Here is a 13,856-nt window from a genome sequence, read left to right on the forward strand (position 1 = left end):
TTTCGACACATTCAAACTTCACCTATAAAAAGCAGGGGACTCTCAAAACTGAAATGGATTAATGGAATATAGAATATGACATTTTTAATATGTTTATCAGTCTTTGATTTTTATCTTTCCCGTGGCCCATCAACTTGTTTTATTTTACACAACTTTCCTTCTGTTTATAACTTAATATTCTAGCTTACTTATCATTTCAAGAATTCTGAAACAATAGGTCAGAGGCATAATTCTTGTCATCAAAAGTAAAAGTACTTTATAAAACCTGAGTGGGATTCTCCTACATAAACAGTAAAGTTCTGCAATAAAAGAAATACTTCATTTCCTTAAAGGAAACGTTCCACAGTGTTTTTGGGGCGATATTCTGTGCCAGGCAGCAGAGTGGGGGTAGGAGCTGGAGACAGACTTGGCCTCAGGGTCTTGCAGGAGAAATGTGAATAGATCTCAACACTTCAATAACTTTATAACTCATTTCCCTTTCCAATTCCAGTTCCCATTTCCAAGGTCTTTGACATTCAACATTAAAACCCCTTTTCTATAAAGTAAAATTGATTATATATGGTGTCTGCCGGGACTCTTTTTCCTCATGGGTTTTAAGCCTCAACAAATGTGTAAAAACTACTATTAAATGGCAACTATTAATTGAACAAATTCCTAAAATCAAAAGTTCTTTGGTATATAGTCAACAATTGTCTCTCCACTAGATGTTTCTTCCCCACATATATTTGCAATATTTACCTGAAGTTTATTAATGACTGTTTCAATCTGTTCAGAAAAGTGAGTAGCAACCAGCTCTGCAGCTTTACAAGGCTTCAGGGACACAAGTTCCTAGAGTGAAAGAAAAAGACAAAATCCTTTGCCTAAATCTTAACGTTAATTTAAATAGGATTCCCATAGATGTGAAACATGATCACCTGCCTCGGTATTTTCATGAGCTTCTTTATTGCATTTCAGGAAACCTTGATGTAAGGCCTTAATTTAAAGGTACATTGTAAATGAGCAAAATTAAAAACATGCCATGTAAAAAATCAGATTGTGATATGCAAGGTAATTCAGAATTCTTAGAAAATGAAAGCACTAAACTCTGGAGGTAGGCCATGTATCTGCAGGATGAACAAAATGAACAAAAGCTCCCCAAATTCCCTATGAATTTCATCCTTGAGCTTAAAGTAATAACTTGAAGAAATGAAAAAAAAAAAGATATAGTTGCAATTTCTCTGGCTAAGAATTTTAAAACTGTACTTCTGATTGCCTGATAGGTTTTGAAACTCTAAGTGTCTTAAGAAATCAACTTAAGGTCCTGAGTTTTAAAACAGACTAAGAGAGGCCACTGTTAAGTAACCACTGTTAATAAAACCTATTTCTGTCAAATCTAAGACCTCCAATTTGCCCTCCCTAAACTTTCCTAGACACTGGCTATCATTTTCTTCTTAGAACTCTCCTTTCACTTGGTTTCTGTGACGTACTATTCTACCCTTACAATTGCATATTACATGGCTAACTGCGAAGACCAACTTTACATCACATAGTATATTGTCAAATAAAAAGTATACAAGTTAGTGTGACTGTGATATTAATGATATATCTAATAATTTTGTGGTAGTATTTGTAGATTAATAATAATAATTAATATTAAAAATATTAAAATAACTATAGTTTATACTAGTTTTATATAACATATCTCAAAACAGAGAGAGCACAACTAATCAATATCACACATGAAAAAGGGGATATTACTACTGATCAATAGACATTACAAAGATAAAAAACTTTTATGTCAAGAATTTGAAAATTTAGACAAAATGGATAAATTCCTAGAAAAATATAATTCAATAAATTGACTTAAGCAACAGAAAACTTGCACTGAATAATAAAATATCTTTCCATATGAAAAACTCCAGACTCAAACAGATTCACCTATAACTTCTAGTAACCATTTAAGGAAGAAAAATTCCAACATTAATTAATCTCTTACAGAGAATAGAAAAAAGGAAACTTCTTCAGCTCATTGTATGAGGCTAGCAACATTTTAATCACCAAACCCAATAAAACAATGTAAGAAAGGAAAGAAAAATTATAGATCTTAATCATGAACATTAAGACAACATTCTAAGTAAAAACAAAATTCAACAATATATAAAAAGGATAATATATCAGGATCAAGTTGCATTTATCCACAGAATTTAAGGCTAGTTTAATATCAATAATATTTACCACAAAATTGGTAAGGGAGAAAAGGTGATAAAATTTTTTCATGACAAAACTATTAATATACTAGAAAAAGAATAGAAGACTTCCATAAAAATCCTTAATAAACATTGTACATATATGGGAAATGAAAAATATTAATGGCATGATTATGCTAAAAATATAAACTTGTGACAGTCTAAAAAAGGATTGAAAATCTCTACAGAGAAAATTATAAAACTTTATAAAAAATGTTGAATAAAGGGTCATACCATATAGTCATAGATTGAAAGATACAATGTCATAAAGATGTCAATTACATTCAAAGTGATTGACAGATTCATTGAAATCACAGTCAGAATCATAAAATTAAAAAAAATTTTGGTGGAATTTGACAAGCTGATTCCAAGATGTATTTGGAAGTATAAAAGGTTAAGAATAACCAATACTCTTTTAAAGATATCAAGATTTATTATAAAGCAACAATATTTAAAAGTAGAGACCCAATGCACGAAATTCGTGCACTCAAGGGGGTCCCTCAGCCTGGCCTGCGCCCTCTTGGGGGATGTCTGACTGACATCTTAGGTGGCAGGTGGACATTCTTAGTGCTGCCACGGAGGCAGGAGAGGCTCCTGCCACCGCTGCTGCACTCCCCAGCTGTGAGCCCAGTTTCTGGCTGAGCGGCGCTCCCGCTGTGGGAGCGCACTGACCACCAGTGGGAAGCTCCTACGTTAAGCGTCTGCCCACTGGTGGTGAGTGCGTGTCATAGCGACCAGTCGTTCTGCCATTTGGTCGATTTGCATATTAGCCTTTTATTATATAGGATACTTGTGAGGTCCTGATGTAGAGACAGACAATAGATCAATGAAACAGAAGAGGGCCCAGAAAAACAGACCAAGCATATAGATCCTTGATATGCTTATGACAAAGTAGTACTACTGAGCAATAGGGAAAGGCAAGCTTTAAAATAACTGATAGGAAAATTGGCACCCATATTTTAAAAAATTAATTGGACCCCCACCTCACACCATATACAAAAACTGCTTTCAGGTGAACCTAAGACTTAAAGATGGAAGGGAAAAACAGATAAAAAAACTTTTAGACAAAAATATGAAGAATTTATCCTTCAGTGTAGAAGGAAAAAATTAATTATTTTGACTTAAAAAAATAACTTTTCTTAAAAAGAATCATAAGAAAAAGCCAAAGAGTGGGAGAAGATATTCACATGTGTCACTGAAAAACACTACCATGCAGGATACATAAAGAACTCCTACAAATCAGTAAGTACAGGAGATATTCAAATAGAAAATTGGGCAAGATTTGAACAGGCACATTAAAGAAAGGATATTTAAATGAAAAGTCTACCAATCTCAGTAACTAAAAATATGTAAGTTTAAAACATAGTAAAATATCATTACACATCCACTAGATTTGCAAAATGTTAAAGTCTAGCAAGGATATAGAGTTAATGGTGAAGATATTTATCCCAATTAACTAGCAATTATAGACCCTACAGCAGAGATTATCAGATGTTAGCCTGTCTCAAAAGCATGTGGAGGGCTTATTAAAACATATTGTGGGGCCCCACTCCCAGAGCTTCTGATCCAGTAGGTCTGAGGTGAAGACAAAAACTGCATTTCTATTAAGTTTTCAGCTGATGCTATACTGCTGACTGGGGATCAAACTAACAACCACTGAGCTAGAGAAATGCATGTGGCTGTGCTCAGATGCATATATAATGATGACTATAAAAGGACTAAAACATCCACTAACAGTAGAATGGACAAACTATGATATACTTGTAAATTAAAATACTATATAACAATACAAATGAACCATAGCTACAGATAACAAAATGAACAAACTTCTCAAAATATTGAGAGAAAAAAAGGAAATACAATATATAACTTCATTTACATAAAGTTCAGAAAAAGGCAAAACAAAAATATAAACTTTTAGGGATGTAGGCATATACAGTAACAGTATATCAGGAAAAAATACAGGATAATGGGTGTATTATGGGACGCAGGACTTGTATTCAGAAAAGGATATACAGGAAGTCTGAGGTACTGAATATAAGTCTATTTCTTGATCTGGATCTCAGATATTTTGCTTTTTAATTTTTTATTAATCTGTATATTTGTTTTATGTACTTTTCTGTATGCTTTTTATACCTAAAAATAAAAAATATATTTTTAAAAATATAATGAAACATGTTTTATTCATATTGTAAAAATAAACTAAAGATTTTTTTACCTGTAATCCACAGACCCAATCTAAAAATGGCTTTTAGGGTGTCTGCATATCCCTGAAATTGTAAACAAATTTACGCATTGTGCATATGCACAAGTCCAGATATTTCACTAGATTCTCAAAAGAGATTTATAACCCCAGAAGTGTTAAAAAGCACTAATTTATACACTATATATACTGCCAGAAAACTTTATTATGAGGACATTTACACCCACATATTTAATGTTGATTTTATTTATATTACTGAAACTAAGGAAGTCCTTCAGCAAACATACTTTTAATTTACAAATATATTTGTAATTGTGGTCTTCAGAGATATTAAAAAGTTCAAGGTGAAAAAAAAAAGTGCAGATGTTGGAAAAAGTCAGCAGAAATAATTGTTGTGCAGCAACAATACTTCTTGATTCTCCAGACTGAGTTTTCTGCTGAGTAATTTGTTTGCTCATTGATTAATGCATCACATTTTACATTATGCAGAGAGACATAGCTTCATTTTTGGATGTCTGGAGTCCATGTGCTCAAACCACTGCTTAATGCAGATTAAGTGAAATAAAGAATGAGCCATAATGTAAATACAGAGACTTAAAGGGGATGATGAAAGGAAAAAGAATACAAAATGATTAAAGGAAAAAGATATAACTCAAAGTAGGAGAAGGTTTTCTTGGATTCTTTCATCAAGTATATTCATCTTGTTGTTAGCAGGAATATTGTAACATAAAATAACATATATATGTTCTCAATTCTATAGATGAAAGTGTGGAAATTACTTCAGACCACACATCTGATGACTGACTGTATCTCTTTCTCACCAGATGTTTCATATAAGATGTGTTCACATTTCTGATCTTTCTAAACTTTATAACCACAGGATGGGAACAAAGTATTCATATCACATGCAACGTTTCCTTGGAGTTTCAGTTCTCATCTTTTCTTATCATTTTTCACATGTATAAAAAATTTAAATTATGTTGAATAATCATATCTTTCACTCCATCTCTAAACCTATCACCAGAAGTTACCCCATCACCTGTTCCTTGCTATAAGGAGGAAGAAAGACACTTTGTAAATAGAAATGTTATTTTCAAAACTAGGATTACCTCAGCATCTTTTGTTACTATTTTTTTCCAACAATTAGTGACTCATAAAAAAGAATACATTTCAACAAACCTGCTAGCTTTGTTGGTTTCTAAGGTATATGGTATGTTATGAACCTATGGACACTTTGTGAGCCCTTTTTCAGAATGCATTCTGATCACATGTTCATCACACATTATTAGTCTCTCCATTTAGGGGTCTATAGGCATGTGTTTTAAAAAGAACTTTTTGTTTCAATGTCAACACCTGCATTATTGTAAAAAAAAGCACGCATAAACAAAATCAGAAACATTCTGTTACATAAGGAAGGGAAATACATCAGAGAGAAAAACTCATTATAGTAATGTTTCTAAAATTCCATTGGGTGATTGAGTGTAATGGCTCCCATTATGTATTAGAGAATAAGACCAGGAATACTCTCAGAATTGTATTAAGAACATTGTAAAAACCCACTAATATTCCAGTTTGCCAACCAACTGATTGAACATGGGTTATTTTCAGAAGTCATCCATATATATAAAAGCCAGGGGCCGTCACGACCGAAATAACCAGATGGACGACTGAAAAGGCTACATGGGGTGACCAGGCAGGCAGGGGGGTTAGTGAGGGACAACCAAATGACTGAAGAGCAGGCTGCGTGGGGCGACCAGGCCGGCAGGGAGGGGTTAGTGAGGGATGACCAAACAACGGAACAGCAGGCTGTGTGGGGCAACCAGGCCAGCAGGGGGGTTAGTGAGGGACGACCAAACAACCGAACAGCAGGTTGTGTGGGGCAACCAGGCCAGCAGGGGAGTTAGTGAGGGATGACTAAACAACCGAACAGCAGGCTGTGTGGGGCAACCAGGCCGGCAGGGGGTTAGTGAGGGATGACCAAACAACCGAACAGCAGGATGTGTGGGGCAACCAGGCCAGCAGGGGGGTTAGTGAGGGATGACCAAATGACTGAATAGCAGGCTGCGTGGGGCAACCAGGCCGGCAAAGGGGGGTAGTTAGGAGTGACCAGGCCGGCAGGGGGAGGCAGTTGGAGGCGACCAGGCCGGCAGCGGGTTAGTGAGGGATGACCAAACGAATGAACAGCAGGCTGCATGGGGCAACCAGGCCAGCAGGGGGGGGCAGTGAGGGACAACCAAATGACTGAACAGCTGGCTGCATGGGGCAACCAGGCTGGCAGGGGCGGGTAGTGAGGGATGACCAAACGACCGAACAGCAGACTGCGTGGGGTCACCAGGCCGGCAGGGGGGCCAGTGAGGGGTGATCAGGCTGGCAGGCAGAGGTGGATAGGGGTGATCAGGCTGGTGGGGGGGGCAGTTAGGGGCAATCAGGCAGGCAGGCAGGTGAACAGTTAGGAGCCAGCGGTCCAGGATTGTGAGAGGGATGTCCTTGGGATCGGGCCTAAACCGGCAGTCGGACATCCCCCAAGGGGTCCTGGTTTGGAGAGGGTGCAGGCTGGGCTGAGGGACCCTCCCCCCCTCCATGCACGATTTCATGCACCGGGCCTCTAGTGATATAATAAATTGTATATGACAGGCTTTATAAATACAAATATAAGGTGGAATAAATTATATGAAAAAGATACTAGTAAATCAACTTAATAACATGACACCTGCCATTGCTTAGTTAGCATAAACTTAATTGGGGAGATTTCCATACAAATGGGGAAGTTTCAAAAGTTTGTTGAATTAGCACCTCAATGTGATCCATTGCTTTCTGCCATACAGACTGCTTCTCCTCTGCACTGTGGCCAGGAATGGATAAGATATTGTGAATGTAGTTAAAGACTTCTTCCTAAGGAGCACAAGACAATATAATTCATTCATGCATTCATCACTCCAAGAATATTTACTCACTTTTTACTATCTATACCAGTCTTGCTAAATATCTATTATTTGGAGAGTTAACTGATGGAAAACTGACACTGAAGAGAAAGAGCAATTGTTTCAAGTTTAGTTTAGTGTAGAGCAGTAGTTGGCAAACTGCAGCTTGCGAGCCACATGTGGCTCGCGAACCGCGGTTTGCCGCTCTGTTGACTAATGAGTTTGCCGACCACTGGTGTAGAGTCTTAAAAGTTGCAAATCTGTTCCAATTAATTTTGTTCTCAATTTCATTAACCTAATGAGGGAATATCATACTTTTGTCTTTGGTCGTCCCTGTCCACATTCGCAATTTCATCTCAAATCACTCTTGCCCTTGTGTATTAGGATCCATTTACATTGATCTTTTCTTCATTTATGATCTCTATTCAGTTGCTTGAACATGTCAAAAATTTTCCCCACCTCCAGATCTTTACATATATGGTTCCTTATCCTAGAACACTTTTCTGTTAGCTCTTTGCTTGACTGGCTTCTTCTCAAATTCCAAAGTCAGTTTATATGCCGCTTCCTCCAAGATTCCTTCCCTGGCTGTCATATATACGTCAGTTCCCCATCATCTTCTAAAGTCAGTCTCCACTAAACTATAAGTTTTAAAACTTTAAAACTACAAAAACTGTATCTTTTTAATTATCAATGTATACTTGCCTAATATCAGGCAACTCAATAAAAACCTACTGAATAAATGAAAACTTGAATCAGCAAACACATCCAAATATTTTTACTGAATAGTTATACTTAGTAAATAGCTATTTCTGCTCATTGGGGAACTGTGTGGAAATGGTATGGAAAAGGGTAAGCAATCTCTTAACTCACCTCTCTTAGTGGGTCACGTAAGTAGCAATCGATAATTTTGTCATATTGGTGTTCTCGTTCATACATAAACTCACATATTTGATAGCTAGAACATAAAAGGACAAAGTTCAGTGTACCAAACAGGCAGGTGGTTATTATTGTTTCAAGAAGTTTTCTTAGCACAGAAATTAGTATTAGAAAAATAAACACAGTAAGTGTTATTTCTACTGCTAAATGAAGTTTTAGTATCTAAGACAGGGGTGGGGAACGTTTGGCCCCCAGGCCTTATAAGGCCCAAGAAATCATTTGGTCTGGCCTGCCAAGACATTAGCAGTGTCTTTGACCAAATATAGCAGGCTAATTTTTTAAGTTGATAATTTTGTATGGCCCATGGATGATATTATAAATATCCAAATGGCCCTTGCAGACAAAATGTTCCCCACCCTAATATAAGGAAATTAATATCTGCCATTCTTCTAAATATAGGTTTAATATACTGCTGAACACTATGTTTACAAGAAATTTTAAAAGTGGGTACAAAATAAATGTTAAAATAGCATGTGCCACAAAAATAGCTAATATATTAGATATCAATTAATTGTATGAAGTTTCTCTGTACAGAATTAAATGTCAAATGAACTATTAAAAACTGAATAAATAGTAGATCTAATATATTGCATCTTATTTGCTATATTAAATTCTGCAATATTTATAATATATATAAACAGCTGTCAAAATCTATAAAATATTATGCATATTGTAAGTAAAAAAATAACTAAAATAATAAATCATAAGACTGTTATTTCATTTTTATACTAAAACAAATGTACAGATACTTCTAATTTACTCCCTGCTAATTTCTGCAAATTTTACTAAATTTCAGATTTAAAAGGCACAAACTTTCATGCTTAGGTTTTTTTTGTAATTTGCATAATTTTTCTTAATTTAAAAATAAATGGCAATGCATCAATAAACCACGCTTCAAGTTACAGAAATGTAATTTAATAGTTGTATCAACTATAAGACTTCAAAACAACTTACAACTCTGCTTTTTCTGCCATACGGATGAGACGACTCTCTTCAAACTGAACTATGCCTCCAGCCTGCAGCAATTCTAAAAGGACCTGAACATTTAAAATAAATGAACAAAAAACTTTGGATCTCCTTTTATTTACTAGCTTTTTAAGAGTCCATTCAGCCACACACCATAATTTTTTTTTCTGTCTTATTACTTACTGATGTTTTGGCTTGGCTTTCACATATTTAACAGGTTAGACTTACATTATAATGTTGAGCATATCGTATTTAAGTCTCATAAAAATATTAATGGCTCTATTTTTCAAGCATGAAAAGAATGCCACAGTGTTTGCAAATAAAACCTTTTTAGAATATCCAATGATCCTCCACTTAGCTAAAAGCATCCATATACACTTTTTCTTGTATGCATGCCTATAAGCATAGTCAATGGACACAGACACTAAGGGGGTGAGGGCAAGTGCTGGGGGCTGGGGGCGGCTGGGGAGAGGTCAATGGAGGAAAAAGGAGACATATGTAATACTTTAAATAATAAAGAATTTTTTTAAAAAGTGAATTTTTATCTAGAGCTTTTATTTCCTATAGCTCTTAAAGTTCTCTATGTCTTGTGGTCCAGGTAATAATTTCATGTTTACATGTTATTTTTTTCTAATGAAACGCTGGTATTTTTCACTGTAGCATTATTCACAAGAACCAAAAGGTAGATACAATCCAAATGCCCATAAATGGATGAATGGATAAACAAAATGTGGTATATACATATAATGGAAAATTAGTTAGCCTAAAAAAATAAATGAATTTCTGACACATGCTACAACATAGATGAACCTTAAAATTATTAAGTGGCCCTGCTGGCGTGGCTCAGTGGTGAGCATCGACCTATGAACCAGAAGGTCACAGGTTCGATTCCTGGTCAGGGCACATGCCCAGGTTGCGGGCTCAATCCCCAGGAGGCAGCCGATCAATGATTCTCTCTCATCATTGATATTTCTATCCCTCTTTCCCTTCCCCTTTCTTTCTGAAATCAATAAAAACAAAATTAAGTGAAATAAGTCAAATACACACTCAAACAGTACTATATGATTCCACTTATATAAGGTACCTAAAGTAGTCAAATCCGCAGAGACAGAAAGTGGAATGGTGGTTGCCAGGGGGAGGAGATAATGGGGATTTTCAGTTTGGAAGATAAAGCTTTGGAGTTGGATGGTGGCACAACAATAATATGCTTACTGCCTGAATTGTACATTTAAAATTTCAAAATTTATAATATATATTTTATCACAATAAAAAACAAACACTGGAGTTCATGCCCTGGCTGGGTGGCTCAGTTGGTTGGAGCATCTTCCATGTGCCAAAAGGTTTCAAATTCATTTCCCAGTCAGTGTACATACCTAGGTTTTGGGTTCGATCACCGGTCGGGGCATGTATGGGAGGCAACCAATCAATATTTGTTTTTCTCTCTCTCTCTCTCTCTTCCCCTCTCTCTCTCTCTCCTCCCTTCTCTAAAAAAATCAATAAAAACATATCCTGTGGTGATGTTTAAAAACAAGAACAACAACAAAACATTGGGGTTCTTATAAATAATTTTACCAAACGAAGAAGATGAATAACAAAGGTGACTAGGATATTATGATAGATTCTTCAATATTTGTAAATAAACCTCTCAATACAATAGAATCATTACTTAGTCATTAGGGCAATGTGAGAAAGCTCTCTCTTGTATTGAAGTTCAAGATCCAGAGTAACATGATCCTTCTCAGAACTCCAGGGAACCATTTGACAAAGCATTTTTCTAACTTAGGAAATTGATTACTTTCAAGTTAAAAAAGGGGGGGGGGCATAAAATAAATAAACACTATCCAAACTTTACATTTCAGAACCCTAATTTAATCCACTTTGAGTGTTTTAATGTGCTGCTACATAGAACAGCTGTGGAGTCAACGCCACCTGCTGGAAGCCTCAGTGTGGAATAACATAATAATGCTACGCTGGAGCCAGTCTTACCAACCCACTAGAATTGAGTGTTACATTTTCAGGAATTTTGTAGTCAGTTGTGAAACACAGACATTGTTAAAAATAAAACTATGTAACTTTACAGTTAAATAAAGTAAAAACAAAGGTAATTAATACTAAAAACTCACCACTTTCTAATTATTTCACTACATTTTACTATGTATGCTCTTGAGGTTAGTTACTGTAACTGAATCTGTACAGGGAAATATTACATAAGGGTGTTGTACTTAGCATCTCTTTCCAACTCTCGACTGAGTGACAGTATGATGGTAGGCTGAAATGGTGGGAGTGCTGACACCATGGAAACTGGCAAATTCTGTAAATCAGGGCTTTTTACATTTTTAAGGGGTTGTAAAACAAACAAAGAATATGTGACATATACTATAGGTGGCCCACAAGCCTAAAATAGTTACTCTTTGGCTCTTTACAGGAAAACTGCCAATCCTTGGTTACGAAAGTGATGGAGATAATGTCAATAAGGCAATCAAACTTTAAAGTGTGAATGTTGTAGTCATTACAATGTGAATATCAAAAAATTAAGGAATTCTTTTTCTTATTTCAAAAACTGTTATCTGATTCAACAAGAAGTCACTTCACTAATGAGTGAACTCTGACAGGCTTTCATTATTGCACTTTCACAACTGACTTACCCTTATTCATTCATGTAAATGAAAATGTCAACCAACATTCATATCAGACCTACATGTGAAGAGCAAGTTTTTAAACTTTTATCAGCATTCCACTGGAAAATACTAACAAATGCTACATAAACAAATTCTGATATATAACAAACTGTACAAGGGAAAGAGTGCCTAAGAAGGGAAGGAACTGGGTTCTAATCTTAGTTGTAACCTTGAGCAATTTATTTTATCCATTTTCTATATTTCTAAAATGAGTAGGAAAGGAAACTAGTTAATCTCAAAGGGGACTCCCAATAATAGAATATTACTATAGGATCATTACTTTTCAACATTTGGCTTTTACATTTAGATTAGATTTTTATTTCTATTTAATTTAGTTATTTATATAAAAAGTTTTTTATCATTTTATATAGCAAAATAACATGCATAACATGATGCATTTTTTCTACCAATAGAGAAATAGGGGAAAAATGAGGGGCCACATTACTATTTGTATTCAATATAATTTAAGAGATAACCAAAATTTTAGCAGTCACTGGGCCACAGCTGTGCAGAGAAAGGGGTCACTGTTGCTACCACATGTTCTTTATCTGTGTCTCAACCTCCCAGCTGTGCACTATTACCATAAAAAATCAGCATAGTTATCAAAATACTTTTAATATTTTTATAGCTTAGCTCACAAAAGTCTGGCAACCAATTTTAAGTAGGTTGACTCTCTTAGTGCTCACAATTATTATGGGTAAACTTTTAAAGAATCCTATTCTTAGAAGGGACCAAAAAAAAGGGGGGCATAAATAGAAAGAAGTGGTGCTCAAACAGTTACCATGTCACAGCAATTAGTGGAGGGATAGGTGGATTCTAGTCTCCAGAAATGGTTAGCCCTAATGCAGTGGGGCTAGAGGGCACTTCCAAAAGCTGAGTGTCCCACACTCAGTAACCTGCAGTCTTTCCATAGCAGCAAGGAGTGGTTATTAGATTAATAACACTGGTGGAAAGCAGGATACAACAGGTGCCAACTGTGGCTGCAATGCATTTATGAGCACTTCATAGTTAAATGGGATTGCTATTTAACTGAGATTAGGAGACACCTTTCAGATTGTTAAAAAAAACACACACACAAAAAAAAAACACACACACACACACCAACAACAGCTAAATTAGATCCAAGGAGAAGGGTGAAGTATTCTCCTTGATGTCATGTTGAATGCAAGACAGGTCCGGTGCCTAGAAACTTAGTGCGATATAAGCTCCATATATATGCACTTCTAACAACCGTCCACACTATTTTCTGGTTGCCACTATCTGGCTTAGTGTTAGGGTTTGGCACAAGTCACTTCCCCCTTAAGCCTTGTGAAGTCTAGCACAGAAGGGTTCTTTGGGGCTTACACTGTTTTCTTTCCCACTCTTTTTTAAAAAATATATTTTTATTGATTTTAGAGATGAAGGGAGAGGAGGGGGAAGAGAGAAAGAGAGAGGGAGGGAGGGAGGGAGGGAGAGAAACATCATTGATGAGAGAGAAAATCATTGACCGACTGCCTCCTGCATGCCCCACACTGGGGATTGAGCCCACAACCCTGGGCATGTGTCCTGACAGGGAATGGAACTGTGACCTCCTGGTTCATAGATCAACACTCAACCACTGAACCACGCCAGCCAGGCTTCTTTCCTACTCTTTAGCAAACGAGTTCTAGTAATTCATACCTGCTGTCTTTCAGAGTGCCGGGAGTCATCATCAGGACTACAGAGGAATTCAAGGACCTGGTCAAAGAAAATGTACTTTTTTTATTGGATACCAGCATGCATGCTATCACACTATCAATGAACACAGCACCTACCCTTTCTATCTCACCAATTCATTCACACTTCACCATAAAAAATATACTACAGGTATATGGTATCTTCCCAACTGAATGGCCTAGTACATGGCACAGGAGGTTCAGGTATGCTGTTTACAATCATGACTAGAAGG

At 36.2% G+C, this 13,856-nt stretch overlaps 1 protein-coding gene across 8 annotated transcripts in view; it reads right to left on the bottom strand.

The window, feature by feature from the left end:
• The window catches only part of VPS8 (VPS8 subunit of CORVET complex), a 261,243-nt gene that overhangs the window by 94,453 nt on the left and 152,934 nt on the right, over positions 1 to 13,856 (bottom strand). For all 8 annotated transcript variants that reach the window (XM_080656453.1, XM_080656454.1, XM_080656450.1 and 5 more), the window contains 5 exons: positions 13,589 to 13,645; positions 9,240 to 9,322; positions 8,220 to 8,304; positions 7,222 to 7,320; positions 739 to 828 (listed from right to left, as the gene is read on the bottom strand). In XM_080656453.1, coding sequence (XP_080512579.1) covers positions 739 to 828; positions 7,222 to 7,320; positions 8,220 to 8,304; positions 9,240 to 9,322; positions 13,589 to 13,645 — 414 coding nt within the window. The remainder of the gene's footprint in view (positions 1 to 738; positions 829 to 7,221; positions 7,321 to 8,219; positions 8,305 to 9,239; positions 9,323 to 13,588; positions 13,646 to 13,856) is intronic.

The sequence above is a fragment of the Plecotus auritus genome (assembly GCF_963455305.1).
Source record: "Plecotus auritus genome assembly, chromosome: 2".
NCBI classification, from domain to species: Eukaryota; Metazoa; Chordata; class Mammalia; order Chiroptera; family Vespertilionidae; genus Plecotus; species Plecotus auritus.